At 40.0% G+C, this 22,320-nt stretch overlaps 1 protein-coding gene across 1 annotated transcript in view; it reads right to left on the minus strand.

Moving 5' to 3' along the window:
• Positions 1–21,358, minus strand: part of zmp:0000000760 (collagen alpha-1(IX) chain) — a 34,842-nt gene extending 13,484 nt beyond the window's left edge. The window contains exons 1-19 of the mRNA XM_062996349.1: positions 21,352–21,358; positions 21,141–21,264; positions 18,636–19,029; positions 15,937–16,014; positions 15,747–15,848; positions 15,607–15,660; positions 6,952–7,005; positions 6,712–6,765; positions 6,586–6,639; positions 6,369–6,422; positions 6,194–6,247; positions 6,043–6,096; positions 4,187–4,240; positions 4,023–4,067; positions 3,512–3,565; positions 3,359–3,412; positions 3,052–3,105; positions 2,848–2,919; positions 2,702–2,737 (exon numbers count right to left, since the gene is read on the minus strand). Coding sequence (XP_062852419.1) covers positions 2,702–2,737; positions 2,848–2,919; positions 3,052–3,105; positions 3,359–3,412; positions 3,512–3,565; positions 4,023–4,067; positions 4,187–4,240; positions 6,043–6,096; positions 6,194–6,247; positions 6,369–6,422; positions 6,586–6,639; positions 6,712–6,765; positions 6,952–7,005; positions 15,607–15,660; positions 15,747–15,848; positions 15,937–16,014; positions 18,636–19,029; positions 21,141–21,264; positions 21,352–21,358 — 1,452 coding nt within the window. The remainder of the gene's footprint in view (positions 1–2,701; positions 2,738–2,847; positions 2,920–3,051; positions 3,106–3,358; positions 3,413–3,511; positions 3,566–4,022; positions 4,068–4,186; positions 4,241–6,042; positions 6,097–6,193; positions 6,248–6,368; positions 6,423–6,585; positions 6,640–6,711; positions 6,766–6,951; positions 7,006–15,606; positions 15,661–15,746; positions 15,849–15,936; positions 16,015–18,635; positions 19,030–21,140; positions 21,265–21,351) is intronic.
• Between the last annotated feature and the right edge of the window lie 962 nt (positions 21,359–22,320).

Raw genomic sequence — 22,320 nt, forward strand, 5'->3', positions numbered from 1 at the left:
CAACAAAATTGTACTCTGTCGCATTTTTTATTTTAAAAATACTACACACATTTTCTATTGAGGGCAGGTCAGAACCACAGGCAGGTCAGTCCAGTACCCGTACCCTCTTCTTCCGCAGCCATGCCTTTGTAATGTTTGCAGCATGTGGTTTTGCATTGTATTGTTGACAAATGCATGAACGTCCCTGGAAGAGATGACGTTCTAAAGGCAGCATATGTTAACCTAAAATCTCAATGTACATTTCTGCATTAATGCTGCCATCACAGAAGTGTTAATTACCTTTACCAAGGGCACAGACACAACCCTATACCATGACAGACCCTGACTTTTGGACTTAATACTAATCATTAGTTACTAACTAATCATTAGTGTTTAGTCTGACACAATCAGCGTTTATTTCTTCCAAAAACCTTTAAAAAACTGATTAAGTCTCACCACAATACACATTTTCACTGTATGACTGTCCATCCCAGATGCCTGAATGTTACTGAATATGGTTAACATAAGGCTTTTTTGCATAATATAGTTTTAAGTTGTATTTGTGAATGTACCTCTGTATTGTAGTGTTTGACAAAGGTTTGCCAAAGTAGTCCCAGATTTTTTTTTTCATTTTCTATAGTGTCCCAACTTTAACTTTATCTTTACTAAGATATAAACAGAAAATGCAGGAAATACATACACAAAAAAAACATCCAGAACACTACTCTACAGGTAAAAGTCAGCATTTAGTGTTACTTCCCTTGTCACTAAGCATATCTTAAATTTTGTCCTCTTCTGGTATATTTTTCAGCAATAGACAGAGAACCTCTTCAGATTAAGCTGTCTTTTTTTTTTCTCTATCCAGGTGATCCCATACTGCTTCTATAATATTCAGGTCTGGACTCTGTGGAGGCTAGTCCATGACTGTCAGTGTTTTTTTTTCTCTCCATATATGACTGCATTACTGTGCTTGGTCATCATGCAGAAAAATAAAACCATTCCCAATCAGGTGTCTACCAGAAGAAATTGCATGATGCATCCTTTTCACCCTGATCCCCTTTCGTAAAAGTGGTTTCTTGGCTGCTACTCTTTCAAAAAGACAATTTTTGATCAAGCTTTTTCGAACTATAGAGGAGTCAATTCGGCATCTTGAGGAAGCTGTCAGATGCTGAGCCAGGTCTTTGCTCGACTTCTTTCAGTCTCTCAAAAAACATCACATCAGATTTTAAAAGTTTTCTTTGCCTTCCAGTCAATTTGTTGTCTTTAATCTCTCCCGATTCTTTAACTTATAAAAGCTTGAATACCACATTTTGAGTATCTAGTTTGCTAATTTCCCTTTGATAGTTGCCTTGCTGATGCAAAAAATATGATTTTATGTCTGTCAAATTCTGTGATCTTCTGCAGTTTGTATGTAATGATGTGACTGAAAGTTGGTCTTTCAATGAATTACATTCATACAACATTTGTATTTTATGCTCAAGCATGTCTTGCACAAACCTGGTGTAAAAACCTTTTTTATAGCAGTCAATCTGACTTAAAATTGTAGGATAAATAGGGGTGTTAGCAATGACATTAATTAGGGTTCCATTCTACTTAGGTTTTAGAGAGCCAGGCTCCTGCTATTGTTCAAGGGGGTCACAATAAATACTTGCCAATTTAGCCAGTAGAAGCAGTTTTTTTCTGATTTTATTCAGTATTTTGTGCAGCATACAAATTTCCTTAATTTTCAGGCATAACATTTTGACCACCTTCCTAATATTGTGCTGGTCCCCCTTTTGCTGCCAAAACAGCCCTGCAACTGTGATGCACTGTGTATTCTGACGCCTTTCTATCAGAACCAACATTAACTTCTTCAGCAATTTGAGCTACAGTAGCTCGTCTGTTGGATCAGACCACACGAGCCAGCCTTCGCTCCCCACGTGCAACAATGAGCCTTGGCCGCCCATGACCCTGTCGCCGGTTTACCACTGTTCCTTCCTTGGACCATTTTTGATAGATACTGACCACTGCAGACCGGGAACACCCCACAAGAGCTGCAGTTTTGGAGATGCTCTGACCAAGTCGTCTAGCCATCACAGTTTGGCCCTTGTCAAACTCGCTCAAATCCTTATGCTTGCCCATTTTTCCTGCTTCTAACACATCAACTTTGAGGATAAAATGTTCACTTGTCGCCTAATATATCCCACCCACTAACAGGTGTCGTGATGACAAGATAATCAGTGTTATTTACTTCACCTGTCAGTGGTCATAACATTATGCCTGGTAGGTGTATATGTATCATATATGGTCGTTATAGCATTGCTAAAACAATAAATCCAATGGTGGCCTAAGACTTTTGTCGTATATGAGAACTGTTTATGCATTGCTAATTCCATACTTTTCAATGATGGCAAGTATGAAAATATAATTTAAAAGATTAAGATTACACATTGAATACCTGATTTATAAACATCTTACCATTATAAAAAGACTATAGGTACTATCACTATTAGGGATTGTTAAGTGATCACAGCATTTAATTCCTGCGTCTGCCTTAACTGGTTGTGCAATATCATTAGAAAAGTTATTCTTAGTAATTCAGAAGCAATATAGTCCTAAGAACATGTCTATTGATTAGACTGCATACGCATTCTTGGATCTAAGCAAATAAAGATCAGAGTCTGTTGTTGGATATTGCTGGAAAACAGGAGCATGCTTTAGTGGAGAAAGTATAATTCATTACCTTTAAGCCTGGTCTTCCAGGTAATCCTATATGTCCCTAGAAATGCAATGCCATACATTAAGTAATATTAATTAGAAGTAGAACAATTAGAGGTAATATGCATATTTTAAAATATTTTTTCTGTATTCCATGTACAGAACACTTACTGTTCTTCCTGGGGGACCAATAAATCCAGGTCTTCCTGGCTTACCAGCAGAGCCCTTATAACCCTGCAGGCCCTGGAGATTGTATAATTAAAGTAAGAGTTTATTTTTGCCAGTTAACATAAACTCTACAGGGTTCAAACGTATTCAGTAATTGTAGTAAAATTGCATAAAAGAGATTAAGGCAAGGTACTGAAAACTACTTACGGTGCGTCCTTGAGGACCCATTTCCCCTGGAAGCCCCTGATCACCATTTTCACCCTGTTTAAAACAGCCATTGTCTTTACAAATGATATTTGGTCATTTTAAGCATCTTAGGAATCAGAATTGTATTCAGATAGAAATTATGCATATAATAGAGCAGGTGTTAATGCACCCAGTATGCATCTAAACTTATTTAAATCCATTAGAATGTAAACAAATGGGAATTAAAATCCTGCCAAATACATGAGGTAGTAAAATTTTGGTCCAATTTTGCGAATTATTATTGTATTATAAGTAATATTAATGTTACCCTTTCGCCAGCTTTTCCAATTCTACCCTCAGGCCCCTGGAGACCTTGATAAGCCTGTGAGGAAAACAAGTCAGAGTTTAGCACAAATGTAAAATGTAGTGAAATGTGGGGAAATCGTGAATCATGCACAGATTAGTTCTATTAACTATGAACCTCGATGCCAGGGTCTCCATCCCTCCCAGGCAAGCCTGGATCACCAACAATGCCCTGTAAAAAACACAGTATTTACAACTGGTTAACTGGGTACAAAATAGAGAGTATAAAAATGAGACTACGTAGGTCTAGCCTAGCCCAGATACTCATATATTTTACAACAAATCACAATATATGTAAATATACTGTACATATATGGGTTTCAAAGTACTACTTTTAATGCTTTAAAATGTATTAAATACTTTAACTATAAAAAAAATACTATTAAAATGTTGAAATAGATGAGGGGAGAGGCTTTTTCTACACATTATCCCTGTGGCCCTTGATGTATCTACTAAGCAGTAACTTTTACCAGAAAAAACTACTGCCATGTGTGCATTAAACATTTGCTTTGCATCACTTCTGACCACCTTAACCTCAAAGTATTTTTTTTAATAACTAGCCCTTTAAGATGGAAAATACATTCATATTAAATAATCAAATAATGTTAAATATGCTAAAATATGGCTACCGTTTCTCCCATGCCTCCGACTCTTCCCTTTGGACCTTGAATACCCTGGGTAAAATTAAAATAAATGTAATTAATAGTGAATAGTCAATTGTGAACTGTCGAGTTAGGTAAATTATAAAGTGCAATATTAAAGTTAATACAAGTATGTAAAGAAGAATACTTACAGGCTTTCCTTTTTCTCCAGTTGTTCCTCTCTCACCAGAATCTCCCACAATACCCTATAGTTAAGCAAATACCCAACTCTTTATTATTATAAATCATTTAAAAATAAAGCAGTACAGGTACAAAAAAAAGGTGGCATGGTGGCTCGGTGGGTAGCACTGTCGCCTTACAGCAAGAAGGTCCTGGGTTCGATCCCCAGGCCCAGATCCTTTGTGTGTGAAATTTACATGTTCTCCCCGTGTCTGCGTGGGTTTCCTCCGGGAGCTCGGGTTTCCTCCCACAATCCAAAAAAAACATGCAGTCAGGTTAATTTGAGACACTAAATTGCGTGAATGGGTGTGTGTGTGTGTGTGTCAGAGATGTTCACAAGTCACAAAATACGAGTCCGAGTCAAGTCACATGTCTTTAGGCTAGAGTCCGAGTCAAGTCACGAGTCAATATAATATACACAAAACATTTATTGGAAATCCAGCATAGAAATAAACAAATAATATGTAAGTTTAGATAAAAAACAACAACAGATTAGCGACTGTATTTTGGCGTTTTACCTAGTGCCTTTACTTTCCTAGGTACCAGTTAAAAGCTTAAACTGACGTTTTGTTTTCATTACAAATTACAGCACAGTGGGCAAAATCCCAAACACAACAAAAAATCCATTATTTTGTAAATGTGCTTATAATTAAAAACCTCCAAACTTTTCCCGGTTGTGAAGTAAAACACGAACTTGTTAGAAAGCCAATCAAGCGTTTCATTGACAATCATCTGTGTGACGCTGCAAACTAAATACATGCAAATAACAGCATTTCTTACTAAAAATTAAAATCAGAAGGTCTAATTGGTTCAGAAAGCGGTTCTTACAATCATTAGCGCCAATTCTGTAGGAGCGTTCCATTCACATTTACTGTGAAGTGCACTACGTATTCCACCATTTTTAGTAGCGACGCTTCATCGCTACACTGGCTAAAACATTTGCAGAAAATGACATGATCAAAATTATGTCGGATCATATATATATATATATTAGCGACCCGCTGCTGTGGACGAGAAGGGGGCGGAGCTTTACCCAGAAGGACTTGCGGCTGTGGTATCAAGATCTACCGTGACCGTGTTGCTCAGCGCTGGAAGTGGGCTGGCTACGCGAGAAATGCATCATCAGCTGTGTGGCTGTGTGAATGTGGTATGAATGTCTATGTGTGTGAATGGGTGTTTGTCCACATGTTCACAAAAAGAGCAATTTCCTATCCCATTCTCGACGCCGACGCTACAATATATATAATTGTCACACTTATGTTGCTGACTTTTGTTGTATACAAGTCATTTTTTTGTGAGTCACGAGTCGAGTCCGAGTCATTTGAAACAAGTCCGAGTCGAGTATGAAGTTGCTGTGTGTGCCCATCTCTGGTGTGTGTATGTGTGTCTGCCCTGCGATGGACTGGCGCCCCGTCCAGGGTGTTACTGTGTGCCTTGTGCCCATTCAAAAGCTGGGATAGGCTCCATTGGTTTGAATTTGCATTGCAGGTTTGATTTTTCCAAATACCAGTTCAGTTTTGCTAATCAACCAAATGTACCTTACAAATACAGATTTAAATTAATATGTACACATTGTAAAACAATACCCTCAATGAAACCTAACCCATAACCCTCCAGTCTTCAACTCCACACATTTTGAAGCCCCAAAACATAAATTTGTAAGAATTCTTTTGTGGACCCAATGGTATTTAACATGTGGTAGGTAATACAAGCATGGGAAATATTAGAGAAGGCTGGGTTTGAATTTATTATTGTAACAGGCATCTTGGAAGTCATTGTGGTAAGTACTGGAGCACAATGCACTGGGGCCTCCAGCTTGTTTCCATACCTGCAGGCCCATTCGTCCGGGAGGTCCGTCCTGTCCAGAAGGACCCTCTTCTCCCTTTAGAGAAGAAAACATGGAAACAATGGGACAGTTTGACAGCACAGTGTTGAAATTTGGCTATTGTGAGAAAAACAAATAAAAGCACTAACTGTACCTTTACTCCCTGATATCCGGGAATTCCCTCATATCCCCGATCTCCCGGAGATCCCTGGAAGAGGCAACGAGGAGCAAATGAGTCACTTCTTATTTAACAGCAAACATGAAGTGATGCAAAAGCATTGTTAAAAAACAATGATATAAAGCAAAGCTTTAATAATGCTCCAGCTTACACTCTCTCCTGGTTGCCCAGTCTCACCTCTCTCTCCAGGAGACCCTCGTACTCCCTAAAGTTGTAAAGGGAATATCGTGCATTTTTAATAAAAGAACAGCTTTCAGTTTGGCAAGTTAATGCAAAACAATACATTTAAATAGTTCTTGTAATTAAATGATGTAAAATTTAATTAAATGGGATGAATCGTTAGTTTCTTGTCATTGCCTGCTGCTTACCTTATAGCCTGCTGCACCAGGTAGACCTTTCAGCCCTTTAGGTCCTCTATCTCCCTGCAAAAGAATTCAAGATTACCAAAGTTTAAAAGCAGAACAGCAAAGACCATACTGATAATGATCGTTTACCTCTGGCCCAAACAGTCCTCTCATTCCCTTCTCTCCTTTGATCCCAGTGTAGCCCTAGGGTAGCGTATTCATTTTAGGTTAGTGTCCTCTTAATAGAATTTTTTTTCACAGTAGATACTATCACAAATAAGCCACACATACTGTAGATCATGCCAGCGGGGACAGCTGGAAAACAAATGTTATCTCTGATAAGCAGAAATTAAATCTAAGCAAAAATATATCTCGATAAAGTCATCTTACCTTAGGACCAGGTTCGCCTATATTTCCATATTCTCCAGTTTCTCCACGTGGCCCCTACAATAACATTAATATCTGTTAGTGCTTACACTGGTCTGAGCCTGGTTTTGTTCCTATCGATTTTCTGCCCCTGATGTTTCAACGTTTTCAACACCTGTGTTTTAGTTCCGTTGATTACATTTGATTGTGTTCATCTGTCCTGCATTACCCTTTCTTGTTTGTCATTTATTTAGGCCCCTTTGAGTTTGCAGACCAGTGCGAGTTACATTTATTTAGAGCCTGTTTTTCTGACCTTCTGAGCATTTTGGCCAGAGCTACATTTTCTTGGACCACAAGTTTTGTCTTTTCTTTGTTGTGTTGTTTGCAGATCATTCAACTATTGTTCTTCTTAATTTGAGTATGGTTTTTGGATTGTCCTTATCCATACCTTTGCCTGTTCTGTTAATAAACCTGCATTTGCATCCTAACCCTCAACGAGGTATCCTCACTACATTTTGGATGCAGCAGGATCCGTGCTGGCCGCCTGTAATAGATGGAATTTGCTGGCTCTAATTAAATCATTTCAGCAGGATCTGAATAAGAACATACTAACTAAACTAGCATGCAGAGACAAATTCTCCTCATTGAACAATTTAATAGACCTCACAATCATTCTGGATAACCTACTGAGGAGAAGACCCAAACCTAAGTCAAGTGTTTCTGTGATGACCAATGACCCGATTCCCGGACCCATGCAGCTTAGACCAGCACTGAAGAGAGAGCATGTCGGCTAAAACAAAGACTCGAGTCAAGTCAAGTCAACTTTATTTATATAGCGCTTTTTACAATAGACATTGTCTCAAAGCAACTTTACAAAATCCAGGACCAACAGATACAAAAACCCCTGTTGAGCAAGCCGAGGGCGACTGTGCTTCTACTGTGGTGTGTCACATCATTTGATTGCTGTTCCATGCAATGCACAATCAAATGATTCCCATTCCCAATTCCATACTTTGCTACTGACACCACACCGGTGAGTTAACTCATCAGTTACTGATGAGTTTGTAATAAAGGCACAGATAACTCACTTAGATCTTTCTGTTTTTTAATGTTAATTCAATAAGCTTAATCCAGTGGCCTTCGTCTCATGAAAGCTGAACCCCACAGAATAAAATTACGACATCGGAGATTGAAAACTGTTGGCCATTAAATTAGCACTGGAAGAATGGTGACACAGGCCTGAGAAAGTTGATCACCCATTCACAATCTCCGCATATAATAAGAACCTAGAATATCTAATGGCTGCAAAATTACTGTAAGTCCGACAGGCCCAATGAGCAATGTTTTCTACCTGGTTTAACTCTGGGCAATAAAATATGACTTAGATAAGCAAAAAAATTTATCTCTCCTAACAAAATGTTCTCTAATTGCCCAAAGGGTTTAAGGTTTGTTCCCGCACAGCTAAGAGATAAGCTCATTAGCTGGGCCCACATCGCTACAGCCTTGGGGCAACAGGTGACAAGACGCACCATGGAATTGATTACGCAAAAGCCTGACATGGAGAAAGAACTCCACCGGTATGTATACTCATGTACATCTTGTTTAAAAACCAAGGTCCCATGCACTGTGCCCACCACTGTGTCTTACCCATACCCCAGTGATCCTGTTCACAGCTAGCCATAGATTATATTACTGACCTCCCTGTTTTGTATCTGAAGTGATAAGACATTTGTATTGGATAAATACACACTAATTTATAGTCCAGGCAGGAAAAAATACTTTTAGAATTAGTGTTTTAATTATGGAGATGATATTGGAGGTGTGGGTTGATTAGATCTGTGTCTAATTACACCAAAACAAATGTCAGTGGACTTTAGAATTGGAGAAATCAGTATGGTGGCTTCTTCCTGGCAGTGTGCACCTTGTAAAGATCTACCACCAGCACAATGTGTAATGCTTAAAGTTTGTATATTTGTTTATTAGGATTTTAACGTCATGTTTTACACTTTGGTTATATTCATGACAGAAACGGTAGTTACTCGTACACAAGATTTCTCAGTTCACAAGTTTAATGTCAAACACAGTCATGGACAATTTAGTATCTCCAATTCACCTTACTTGCTTTGGACTGTGGGAGGAAACCGGAGCTCCCGGAGGAAACCCACGCAGACACGGGGAGAACACGCAAACTCCACACAGAAAGGACCCGGACCACCCCACCTGGAGATCGAACCCAGGACCTTCTTGCTGTGAGGCGACAGTGCTACCCACCGAGCCACCATGCCGCCCGTAACACTTAAAGAAAAAAATAACCAAAAAAGGACTAACAGCAAAAGACCTAAGTAAATCTCCAAAACTTGGCTTTGATCATTAGTCCACTAAATAAAAAAAAGCTTATTTTAAAAATTAAAAGTAAAATAGTGATGAAAACCAGAGAGCTCCAAAGCAACTTAAGGACACCTACATATGTTCCACCAGCGCTTCTGAGACAGTTTTGCAACACCAAAACTTTCAAAAGCAAAGAATGCTGCATCAGGGTCAGGAATGCTTGCAAGCATAAAGTTCAGGGCAGAAACACAATAAAAATAAAATCATAAAGCTTTAAAAATAATGACAGTCCTGTCACAGGTTGCAGTCCATTAAATGAAGTTTAATAGAATTTGGGTGATGCTACAGTTGCAATCAAAATTATTCAACCCTCAGTGCAAAGTAGGTTTATTAGCAAAATTCACAAACTGTCAGCTGTTTGCAATAAACTAATGAAACAAGAACAATTTACATAGCTCAACACAATTAATCTAACATGTGGTTTCTCCAAATTTAACTCATGGCACTTTTAATGACTACTGCAAGCTCAGAACTGTTTAACCCCATGAATAAAATCACTCTTAGGAGCACCCATTTGCAAATCAAGGGCTTCATTAGTTGCATCAGATGTGCTTGAGATAAAACACTTGGACTGGTTAGGGATTTGTTGACTGTGAAAATTGCATGTTAGAAATATAGCCAAGTTAAGAGAGCTGTCCAAAAAGTTGGGAGAAGAGATAATTGCCTTGCACAAACAAGGAAAATGATGCAAAAAAAAAATTTGCAAAGACACTAAATGTTCCTAGAGAGGCTCCCAGGTGGCGCAGCGGGATATTCCGCTGACACACCAGCACCGAGTTTCTGAACTCCCGGGTCGAGGCTCGGTGTTGCCACCAGTCGGCTGGGCGCCATCTGGCAGGCATAATTGGCAGTGCCTGCAGCAGATACTAATTGGCCACCGTATGTGCAGGGTGGGGACCGGACTATGTGTGGGTGGGTGGGTCTTCATACGCTGTGTAAGGACCCTGATTGGCAGAAGAGACGCCCGTGCAGGAAGCGCGGACGAGAAGAGGAGGGATCTGCACATGTAAAGAAGGCGTGGGCAGCGGCGTGCTCTCCTTGGATGCAAATCTGGAGTCTGTCAGCAGCGGAAGACAAATTGGATGCGCTAAATCGGGAGGAAAAATGGGGAGAAAAATGCATTTTAAAAAAATGTTCCTAGAGATACAGTTGCAAGCAGAGTTGGCAAGTTTAAAGTTAAAGAAACACTGGCTACACTACCTGGATGTGGCCAAAAAAAGGGGGCAATAATCAGTGCCACCAGATTTCTGAGGAATCAGGTGGTCAAAAACCCTTAAGTGACTGCAAAAGACCTGCAGCAAGATTTGGTGGCAGCAGGCACTATGGTTTTAGTTTGCACAAAAAGACCCATACCAAACACTGAAGGTCTCCATGCCCAAACTCCAAGACGTATACCTCTACTGACCCAAAAGCACAATAAAAGTCTGGTCCAATTTGCATAAACCATACAAATAAGCCACAGAGGTTTTGAGATTCAGTTCTGTGAAGCGATGAACAAAAACTGGAACTTTTCAGGCCCAAATAAAGCATATGCTGAAAAGAACACCCTGACTACAATGAAGCATGTTGGTGACTCTGTGATTATCTAAGGCTGCTTTTCTTTCTCAGTATGGATTCAAAATGTCCATGCACTCTGTGAGGAAGCTGAAGCTTGGGTGTCATTAAACCCTCTAACAGGACACTGATCCCAAGCATATCACAAGGTCCATCAAGGCTTGTCAAAGGTTATGACGCTTGTCATGAAGGGGTTGAATAAAGTCATTAAAAGATGCTTCAGTGGTATATTAATGCTAGAACAAGCCCTAATTGTTGCTTTGCACCAGTAAAGCCAGTTGTCTAATTGGCTGTTAGTCTATTCCTGTTCCCTTATCTAATCAATTCACTTATAAACAAGCACATACTTTATTAGTGTTTTATTGTAAGCAACTTCATCTGAAGGCAGTTCATTAAAACAAGTTATCTATGAGTAAATGAACCTTGGAGAATAAAGGTTGCGGAAGAACAGTACAATTTGTCTGGTGTAAGGCCACATGGTATAGCGAATATGCTGAGTGCCAGTGCTGGGCAGGAAAACCTCAGAATTTTTTCATTAGGGAGGCATAAACACAAGCATTTTTGGCTGTAAAACACACTAACTGTTAAAAAAAAACTAAGACTAATCACAGCCAGCACTGGTTAAGCAAAGAGTGTTGGACATCTTTACTGTTACAACCTGATAGTGTATTTTCTCTTTAAATAGAGATTACTTTCAGGAAGGGCTGTGTTTTATGCCCTTTGTTCCAGCCCACTGCTGAGTACTGGGAAATGGATACACATCAAAGACTTTAAATTAGTCAGAAGTCTGGAGTGGAAAGAATTGCCCAGGAAAAAAACCTTAAGCCAAATGTACACAAAGTAAGTGGATCCTGATGCCCTGGGCCTCGTCCTCTAATTAATCTGATTGTGAAACACTGCTTGTGCATTTGTTGCATGATCTCAGACCCACTCATTTTGAGTCTTTCAGCACCAACTGCATTGTTTAACATTTTGTTTATTTATCCAATATCAGGCATACCAGACCACTGTAACTGTATAGGAATGGGACAACATCCTTTAAAGTCTCTTTTTCATACCTTATCTATTCAGCAATTGTAGTATGTATTTTAGGACATTTTATTTACTTTTTTTTTGTTTCCCCTTTTTTCTCCCCTTTTTCTCCAAAGAGCGTCCAATTGCCCAATTGCGTCATGCTTCCTCTCCACCAATGCCAATGAAGCTAACCCACGCCCCCTCTGACACATGGGCAGCATGCATCTTATCACCTACACTTTGACGAGTGCAGTGCAGCTCAGCGTTGTGTACGGAGAGACACACCCTGAGAGCACTCTTTTCTCATCATGGGAGAGAGACCCCATCCTGCTTAGTCCTGCCCATATCTGAAACACGCTAGCACACCAGAGCTGATATTTTGAACTCGTCGATTTAAAACTCAGCTCTGCCATCCGGCAGGCTGGGCGCCTACATGAAGAACAATTGGCTATTGTTCATACAGGGTGGGAGTCGGTCAGGGATTCCCTCATAACTGATGCAATTACGACCTCTGCCGGCTGATTGATGGCGCCTATACAGAGTCGATACATGCGATCAGGGTGTGGCTCTTTGTATACAAAGCTGATCCACATATGAACTCGCCTCGTGCAGGTGAAAAGATGCAGTCGGCTACTGCACACGTGTCAGAGGGGGTGTGTGTTAGTATCGCTATATTCCCCTCAACCAGGGCAAGGATAAGCATAAGTAGAGAGGAAGCATAATGCAATTGGGTAATTGGATATGCTAAAAAGTTGGGAGAAAAAGGGGAGAAAATGCATTTTAAAAATTCCATGAGCATTTTATATTTTCATAGTTAGATGGTGCTATCAGGGTAGTGAAATTTATGTTTTTTCTAACTCCCGTCATTGTCTCGAATTTATGTGTCAAGGGGAAGGTCCTATTAAACAAAGATGGCTACATCTGTGATTTCTAGGATACATTCTGACATTCGGAAAACCCTATTAAAATACATAAAATCATATGCTAAACCCTTTCTCAAATTCTCATAGCACCTGACTCCTTGACTAATCTGTTTTAATTTAGGTATTTGATCTTTTCCATCTGTAAAACACTGGCATAATTTGCATGTCAGCATTATCCTGGTCACAACAGAAAACTGCCATTGGCATGGCTTTACAAAGTAGGCATGGCTAGGCAAAGATAAATGTGGGTTATTTAGCAATGTAGTTGTGACGTAGCATTTTAGCTATACCTAAACTTGGGGGACCAAATTGTGTATTATATACAATGCCTATATACACCGACCAGGCATAACATTATCAGCACTGACAGGTGAAGTGAATAACACTGACTATCTCTTCAAATTGTGATGGCTAAAAGACTGGGTTAGAGCATCTCCAAAACTGCAGCTCTTGTGGGGTGTTCCCGGTCTGCAGTGGTCAGTATCTATCAAAAGTGGTCCAAGGAAGGAACAGTGGTAAACCAGCTACAGGGTCATGGACGGCCAAGGCTCATTGATGCACGTGGGGAGCAAAGGCTGACCCGTGAGGTCCGATCCAACAGACGAGCTACTGTAGCTCAAATTGCTGAAGAAGTTAATGTTGATAGAAAGGTGTCAAAAACGAGTTTGAGGTGTTAACTTGGCCCCCAATTTTCTCCAGATCTCAATCCAATCGAGCATCTGTGGGATGTACTGGACAAACAAGTCCAATCCATGGAGGCCCCACCTCACAACTTACACTTAAAAGATCTGCTGCTAACATCTTGGTGCCAGATACCACAGCACACCTTTAGGAGTCTAGTGGAGTCCATGCCTCGATGGGTCAGGGCTGTTTTGGCAGTAAAAGGGGGACCAACACAATATTAGGAAGGTGGTCATAATGTTTTGCCTGATCAGTGTATAGGCAATGTGAACCTTAAACTTAACAATCTAAGCTAACTTGGCATCTGTGAACAATAAAAATTCAAATTAAAATAAATTTAAGTTAAGTTGAGTAATAGTGTATAAAAGTCTTTTTAGCACTGCCACTTTAGAGATCAACACAATAGTGGAGTTGAGATACTGGTGACAGAGATCAATTCACAGGTCAAAGTTCAACAAAATTTTAACTGTGTATAAATGTTTTACTAGTTTCTATGGTGAATAATATTTGCACCAGAAAATAAACACGTATTGACAGCAAGCCCACTGGAATAAATATATGTACAACCCCAAATCAGAAAAAGTTGGGACGGGATGGAAAAAGCAAATAATAATAAAAAAACTGAGTTTCTTGCATTTACTTTGAGTTTTATTTGATTGCAGACAGGATTCCAAAAAACACATTCCAAAAAAAGTTGGGATAGTAAAGCATTTACCACTTTGTAATGTTGGCATTCATTTTTACCACACCTAAAAATGTTTTGGCACCAAGGATACCAAGCGATTTAGTGTTTCAGGTTTTATTTTGTTCCATTCTTCCTGCAAACATGTCTTAAGATGTGCAACAGTATGGGATTGTCATTGTCATATTTTTCCTTTCAAAATTCTCTATTGGGGGCAGGTCAGGACTGCAGGCAGTATGACGCGTTTAAGGCAGCATATGTTGCCTTGTACAGATCTCAATGTACTTTTCTGCATTAATGCTGCCATCACAGAAGTGTTAATGACCTTTGCCACACACAGCCCCATACCATGACAGACCCTGTCTTTTGGACTTGTTGCTGATAACATGTTGCTGATGTCTGGATGGTCCTTTCCGTCTTCCGTCCGGAGCACACGGCGTCCATTTTTTCCAAAAAAAGACCTGGAATGCTGATTCATCTGACCACAATACATGTTTTCACTGTGTGATTGTCCATCCTAGATGCCTCTAAGCCCCGAGAAGTTGACAGCGCTTCTTTACATGGTTAACAAAGGACTTCTTTTTTGCACAGTAAAGTTTTAAGTGGTATTTGTGCATGTAACTCTGTATTGTAGTGCTTGACAAAGGTTTGCCAAAGTAATCCCTCACCCATGTGGTTATATCAGATATTGTTGAGTGGAGATCCTCTGATCATCTTTGCTCTACAAAGACTCAGCCTTTCCTGGATGCTCCTTTTGTACCAAACCATGATTACAATCACCTGTTGACATCACATGTTTAAAATTGCATCATTATTTAGTTTTTTCACCTTATTACTAGCCCTAAATTGCCTCCGTCCCAACTTTTTTCGGAATGTGTTGCAGGCCTAAAATGCAAGAATTAAGGTTTATTAATAAATGAAATGAAGTTGAGCAGATAAAACATGAAATATATCAGGTTCATCAGGTCTGCAATCAAATACAATTTAAGGAACATTGCATTTTTATTTTATTTGCATTTTCCATACTGTCCCAACTTTTTCTGATTTGGGGTTGTAATTTTACATGCAAAACCTGTTGCAACAACCAGGCTTTTAAAATGATTACATTGTCTGCCTAAAATGATTACATTGTCTGTGCAAAGAGAGTAAAAAAGGCCTGTTTCTTGCTGTTTTCATCAGGCCTTCACCTAATAGTGCTTTCACTGCCATTTTCCACAACTTCACCCCTAAACCTGGCCAGATCCACCCCCATTTGCTCCTTCTCTCCATGTCTATCTCTTTCCCTCTCTCTTTTCATTTGCACTCCACCTCTGACTCATGACTCACCATGTTTTCTTACCAGTCCCTAATGATCCCTTATTAAGATATCCATTAGCTACTGTTAACTGCTGTTTAAATCCTACACAGAGGTATAACATTCGGACTAGGTGTTCTTACCCAATTTCCAACTCTGCCTGGTTCCCCTGGGTTTCCTGGCAGACCTGTATGACCCTGTTGATGGACATGTAGATCAGCATAATTCCAGGTACATGCCAAGTTCTTGGGAAAGGACTTTTATGAGGTTGGAACTTAGTTACCTTAGGTCCAGGACTTCCCTGAGGACCTGGTTGTCCATGAACACATTTACATTTGGCTGTGCCTCTTCCAGCTCTGAGTCCTCTCTCTGCATATCCCCCACACTGAAAAGGACAGGATTAAGGAGAAAGACAGTAAGGACCTTGATAAAAGGACAAGAAACACACAGTTAGACCTCATAGGCTAACTTACCACACTGGAAAGCTCGCAGCAGCCTTCAGAATAGGCCTGGTCAGCATCACAGGAAACATGCATCTTCTGCAGGTCCACCTAATCAAAGGCAGCAGGGTGAACATTTTAAAATAACAGTGTTATGATTATGGACAATATAATACTCAGCCTATTCAAAAGTCAAGTAGTATTCTAAACAATATCAGTTTCACAGTAAATTTACATTATATCACAATACGTTTATAACCCTGACCATCTCTATAAAACTGGCCATAAGGCAGCAATACAACATAGAACAGATACATTGCAGGGCATCACACATTATGGGCAATTTAGAGTAGCCAGCCAACCTATGGGCTTGTTTTTGTGAGATGGAAGTAATCTGGAGTTTCTGAAGAGAAGATCTGTGGTAAAAATATGTCAAACATCTTTTAGACAGTGACAGGCATGGATCAAAACAAGATCCCAAGAACCTACATTGCTTTGCAACACACAACCACTCTATTACCTGCATAATGTGCTGCTCAAGGTAGTTAGTTACCTGTTTGCTCTGCAAGACAGGAATACATCACGAACAGGGCACTAGTTTATTAAAGGGTATCACATTTTAACTTAATAATACCTAATAGTAAGGCCCTACCTAATTCTTACGAACCGTAAAGTTGGTCAGTCAAAACTTTAAGTAATTTCTTTGTACTTTTGTTAGTTAAAGACATTTAGAAGAATGAACAAATCACAGATTCTAGCACTGCTTTTATTCTACTTTTTGGCGATTATGCTTCTCATAGAACAACCAAAATGGCACATCACCGAATTTAAGATTAATTTAATTATCTTTAAAATACACCGATTAGGCATAACGTTATGACCACCTTCCTAATATTGTGTTGGTTTGCCTTTTGCTGCCAAAACAGCACTGACCCGTCAAGGCATGGTCTCCACTAGACCCCTGAAGGTGTGCTGTGGTATCTGGCACCATGATGTTAGCAGCAGATCATTTAACTCCTGTAAGTTGCGAGGTGGGGCCTCCATGGATCGGACTTGTTTGTCCAGCACATCCCACAGATGCGCCATTGGATTGAGATCTGGGGAATGTGGAGGCCAAGTCAACACTTTAAACTCGTTGTTGTGCTCCTAAAACCATTCCTGAAGCATTTTTGCTTTGTGGCAAGGTGCATTATCTTGCTGAAAGAGGCCACAGCCATCAGGGAAACCATTTCCATGAAAGGGTGTACATGGTCTGCAACAGTGCTTAGGTAGGTGCTATGTGTCAAAGTAACATCCACATGGATGGCAGGACCCAAGGTTTTCCAGCAGGACATTGCCCAAAGCATCACACTTCCTCCGCCAGCTTGCCTTCTTCCCATAGTGCATCCTGGTGCCATGTGTTCCCCAGGTAAGCGACGCACACGCACCCGGCCATACACGTGATGTAAAAGAAAATATGATTCATCAGACCAGGCCACCTTCTTCCATTGCTTCGAGGTCCTGTTCTGATGCTCACATGCCCATTGTTGGCGCTTTCGGCGGTGGACAGGGGTCAGCATGGGCACCCTGACTGGTCTGCGGCTATGCAGCCCCATACACAACAAACTGTGATGCACTGTGTATTCTGACACCTTTCTATCAGAACCAGCATTAACTTCTTCAGCAATCTGAGCTACAGTAGCTAGATTGGGCCAGTGATAGCTCAGTGGTTAAGGTACTGGACTAGTAAACAACAGAAGGTTGCCGGTTCAAGACCCGCCACCACCAAGTTGCCACTGTTGGGTCCCTGAGCAAGGCCCTTAACCCTCAATTTCTCATTGTGTTCCGCTCACTGTGTAAGTCGCTTTGGATAAAAGCGTCTGCTAAATGCTGAAAATGTAAATGTAAATGTAGCTCGTCTGTTGGTTTGGACCACACGGCCCAGCCTTTGCTCCCCCACGTGCATCACTGAGCCTGTCACAGGTTTACCACTGTTTCTTCTTTGGACCACTTTTGATAGATACTGACCACCGCAGACCGGAAACACCCCACAAGGGCTGCAGTTTTGGAGATGCTCTGACCCAGTCGTCTAGCCATCACAGTTTGGCCCTTGTCAAATTCACTCAAATTTTTCCTGCTTCTAACACATCAACTTTGAGGATAAAATGTTCACATGCTGCCTAATATATCCCACCTACTAACAGGTGCCGTGATGAGATAATCAGTGTTATTCACTTCACCTGTCAGTTACATTATATAAATCTGATAATAATGTCTTCATTGCATTACTGTAAAATGTGTTGTTGTGTGAGTTAAAGACTGCTGTGTTAAATGTTGCATTGGCTGCAAGGTTATGCCAGTTTTCTTTCTGAGACAGACTGTGTAAACAAGTGGATCATCCATTCTTTGCTGCCCCTGCTGCAACCAACTAACTTCACTAACTTCAGAGCAAGAAAACCTTACTGATATTGCTTCGGATTTTGTTTGTACATGAAGTCTGCATATTCTAAACTGCATATTCTGTTAAATTATTCTGTGCTGAATAACTGTGTTTTTTGAAGGTTAATTCTTATATTTAATATCTAAAATACATACAAAGGCATTAAGCTCACTTGTGTTTCATTGTGTAAATGTGTAGAGAGCTAGAGAAAGTACTTAGATAGATAAAGTTTAATGTTTTGGAACCACTGGTATTCTATATCACTGTGACTGGTGCTTTAAAAAGCATTATTCATTGGCATTAAGATACTTACAGAGACAGAACGATCACCAGCCGCTCTCTTGGCAATAGAGGTGTAGCCATGACGGATGATTGGCCTGGGCTCATCCAGTGGCTCAGTGCTCACCTCCTCACAGTCGACCAACAGCTTTGCCCGATCTCCCTTCACACTAAGAGCCAGTTTGTGCCACTCTCCATCGAACAGTTTTTCCACCCCATGGAAGGTGCGCAGCATTTGTGATTTGCTAGGGCTCACATAAAAGAAGTCCAGCGTTCTGGCATCACCATGAAATCGCAGTCCTACCAGATCCCGACCTTCCGTGTCACTGACCTGCCAGAGGTTCCAGGAGGTCTTAGCTGCAGCCAAGGTTATCTTGAAGGTGGCAATGACTGAGAAGTCAGTTGGTAGACCTTCTGGGTAAACATCACTGGATGGATTAAAACAAAAAAGAGGGTTAACATGTTTAACAGGAGATGTTTGGATTTGTTATTTGTATACAGTTCTTAAACTAATTTGTGCATTTATGCAGTCCTTATTTCTTCTTTTGTTCTATTCCCACGTTTCATGGTTCCATTTTGCCATTTGTTTATGTGTTATAGCTTCTGTGCTTTTTGCTTTGTTTTTATCCCATGCCAATTTGCTGAAATTAGCAGTCAGTGTTTCCAAGAACAATATGCTTGTTGCACAATGCACATTTGTGCACATATTTGTTTAGAGGCCCCCACTCACACCCCTCTCTGTTTTTTGATGCTGCTGACCACATTTTGCCTACCATACAAGGTTGCTGAATTGCACTAACGTGCACTGCTCTTTTAAAATGTAAACATGGATGGGTTGTCGAGCTGAAGGAGTTCACTGAGGACAGTTTACTTGGCCCACACACAAAAAAGAAAGACCCAACACATGGAGAAAGTACTTCTTTGCCTAGAAGACCTGATGCTAGCACACTGATTCATTCTATGGCATTAACAACATAATACATTATTGTGTTATAAGTTGTATTGGACTAAGACATTTAAGTACAACCTTGCTTTCTCACTGGCTATACAGTGTACAAAGTACATACAGAAGGGACACATTAAAGAGAAAAAACAAGTGTATTTGCAATGTGTTGGGCCATAGATTCTACAAATGTACTACTGAAGGGGTAAAACACCATTCTTCCAAAATATAAATTTTTGAAGTAGTGTTTTGACAATGTGTTGGTAAGGGTTGTTTAATTTGGTACAAAATCTTTAATAGATGCTAACTGGGTTGAGATATGGTAACTGTAAAGGCCATAGCACATGCATTTTCTCCCCATTTTCCTCCCGATTTAGCACACTAAATTTTGTCTTCCTCTGCTACCAGAGATACCAGATTGCATCCGAGGAGAGCACGTCACTGTACACGCCTCTTCCGACATGTGCACAGCCCTCCTCTTCTCGTCCCTGCATTCTGCACAGGCGTCTCTTTCGCCACCCTGATTGTCGGAAGAGACGCCTGTGCAGAATGCAGGGACGAGAAGAGGAGGGCTGTGCACATGTCGGAAGAGGCGTGTACAGTGACGTGCAATCTTCCTTACACAGCATATGAAGACCCACCCACCCACACATAGTCTGGCCCCCACCCTGCAGATACGGTGGCCAATTAGTATCTGCTGCAGGCACTGCCAATTATGCCCGCTATATGGTGCCGACCGGAGGCAACACCGAGTTTCGAACCGAGGAGTTCAGAAACTCGGTGCTAGTGTGCAAGCGTAACATCCCGCTGCGCCACCTGGGCGCCATAATTTAAAATATGTACACTTATGGGGCCATAAATTAATAATAGAACAACATACATTTTTGAGTCACACAGTAAATGCACACCATAAACCAATTTAAAAGCACTACTGTTACAGTTTTACTATTTGTAACTAATAATAAAAATAATAAGAACAAAAATACATTATTATTATTTGTTTTACCTTATGTAATTAAAAAGTAATAAATGTAAAAAATATGCATGATATTTTGCCATGTAGTAATTATGTTTTTCATTTTTTTGTAAATAATAGATAATAATGCAGCTAAGAAAAAAACAAAAATAGAAATTAATTTATGTGTAATATTTATTGGACTTCAGATAGTTTTGAAAGCAGAAAGTTTTAGTTTGTTTCACTGGTATTAAATAATGTCATTAAAACGATTAGTAGTCGGCAACAGGAATTAAAGGCTGCTGATTTTAAAAGGGCATGGAATCACAGGACCAATGGAAAATTCATTAATGTAAAACAAAAAATTACCCTTCCTCCTGGGTACCACATGTTGCATTAAACTAAACACTTCTCGTGTGTCTGAGACTCAATGAACCCTGGCATGGTAGTTGGCCTTAATTCTTTGCACCACCTGCATTACCCATACATAGCTCCTCTCTTTCCCATAGCCAATAAAAGCTTGTGGTTGTTTGTTTTGGAGCTGGAATGAAAATGCAGGCTAAAACTATTGTCTATGTTTTACATAAAAGGTCAACCATTAGATATGTAACTTAATAGTTTGTTTTCCTTTACTACATTACCTCAAGCTCTTCCTGAGGTGAAGGGAGGGATTGACTCGGTATGCTACCGAATCTGGTTCTGATCCTTCCACCAGCCTTACGCCTCTAGACTCAGCCAGACGGAACTCATTCAAAAGATTGTAACCTGAAAAACAAACATTGGCACACTGTGTTTCTCCTGCCATGACAGTGTGATACAGTTAATCATCTCCTACATTGAATACTACTATACTTGCCATCACTCAAAATATTAAAGACTTTGCAGCAGTATGTTGAAAATGCCCACTCTTTCATAGCATATGTAACATAACACTAGAGAACATTATTCTGTTTGATTTTGCTTTTTTTACTATTACAAATCATAAAAGGTTTACATTTTTAGACACATGAATTTTAAAACTTTTTAGAATGTATTTATGTCCTCATGTTGCTGTAATGACATGCACTCATAGTCAAATTATGGACATTGCAGGACACGACCTCCACAAGTTCATTTAAAATCTAATGATCAGTGTTATCCCAGCATTTGTAATTAAAAACATTATATTTAATTTCAGAAAACCTTAAGCCCCACTGTACAGTGCTGTACAGTATTTGCCCCTCTACAAATGTCTTTTATTTTTGCTAATTTACCACATTTAAGTGTTTCAAATCTTCCAACTGATTGTAATATACCAGGCATAACATTATAACCACTGACAGGGGAAGTGAATAACACTGATTATCTCTTCATCACGGCACCTGTTAGTGGGTGGGATATATTAGGCAGCAAGTGAACATTTTATCCTCAAAGTTGATGTGTTAGAAGCAGGAAAAATGGGCAAGCATAAGAATTTGAGCAAATTTGACAAGGGCCAAATTGTGATGGCTAGATAACTGGGTGTTCCCGGTCTGCAGTGGTCAGTATCTATCAAAAGTGGTCCAAGGAAGTAACAGTAGTAAACCGGCAACAGGGTCATGGACGGCCAAGGCTCATTGATGCACATGGGGAGCGAAGCCTGGCCCGTGTGGTCCGATCCAACAGATGAGCTACTGTAGCTCAAATTGCTGAGGAAGTTAAATCTGGTTCTGATAGAAAGGTGTCAGAATATACAGTGCATCACAGTTTGACGAATCTGAATTATTATACAATATACTGTATAATACAGTTTATTCAAATTGCCATCCTTGACAGTAACAACTGCAATCAAACATTTGTAAT

This window comes from Trichomycterus rosablanca, chromosome 5 (assembly GCF_030014385.1).
Source record: "Trichomycterus rosablanca isolate fTriRos1 chromosome 5, fTriRos1.hap1, whole genome shotgun sequence".
Taxonomy (NCBI): Eukaryota; Metazoa; Chordata; class Actinopteri; order Siluriformes; family Trichomycteridae; genus Trichomycterus; species Trichomycterus rosablanca.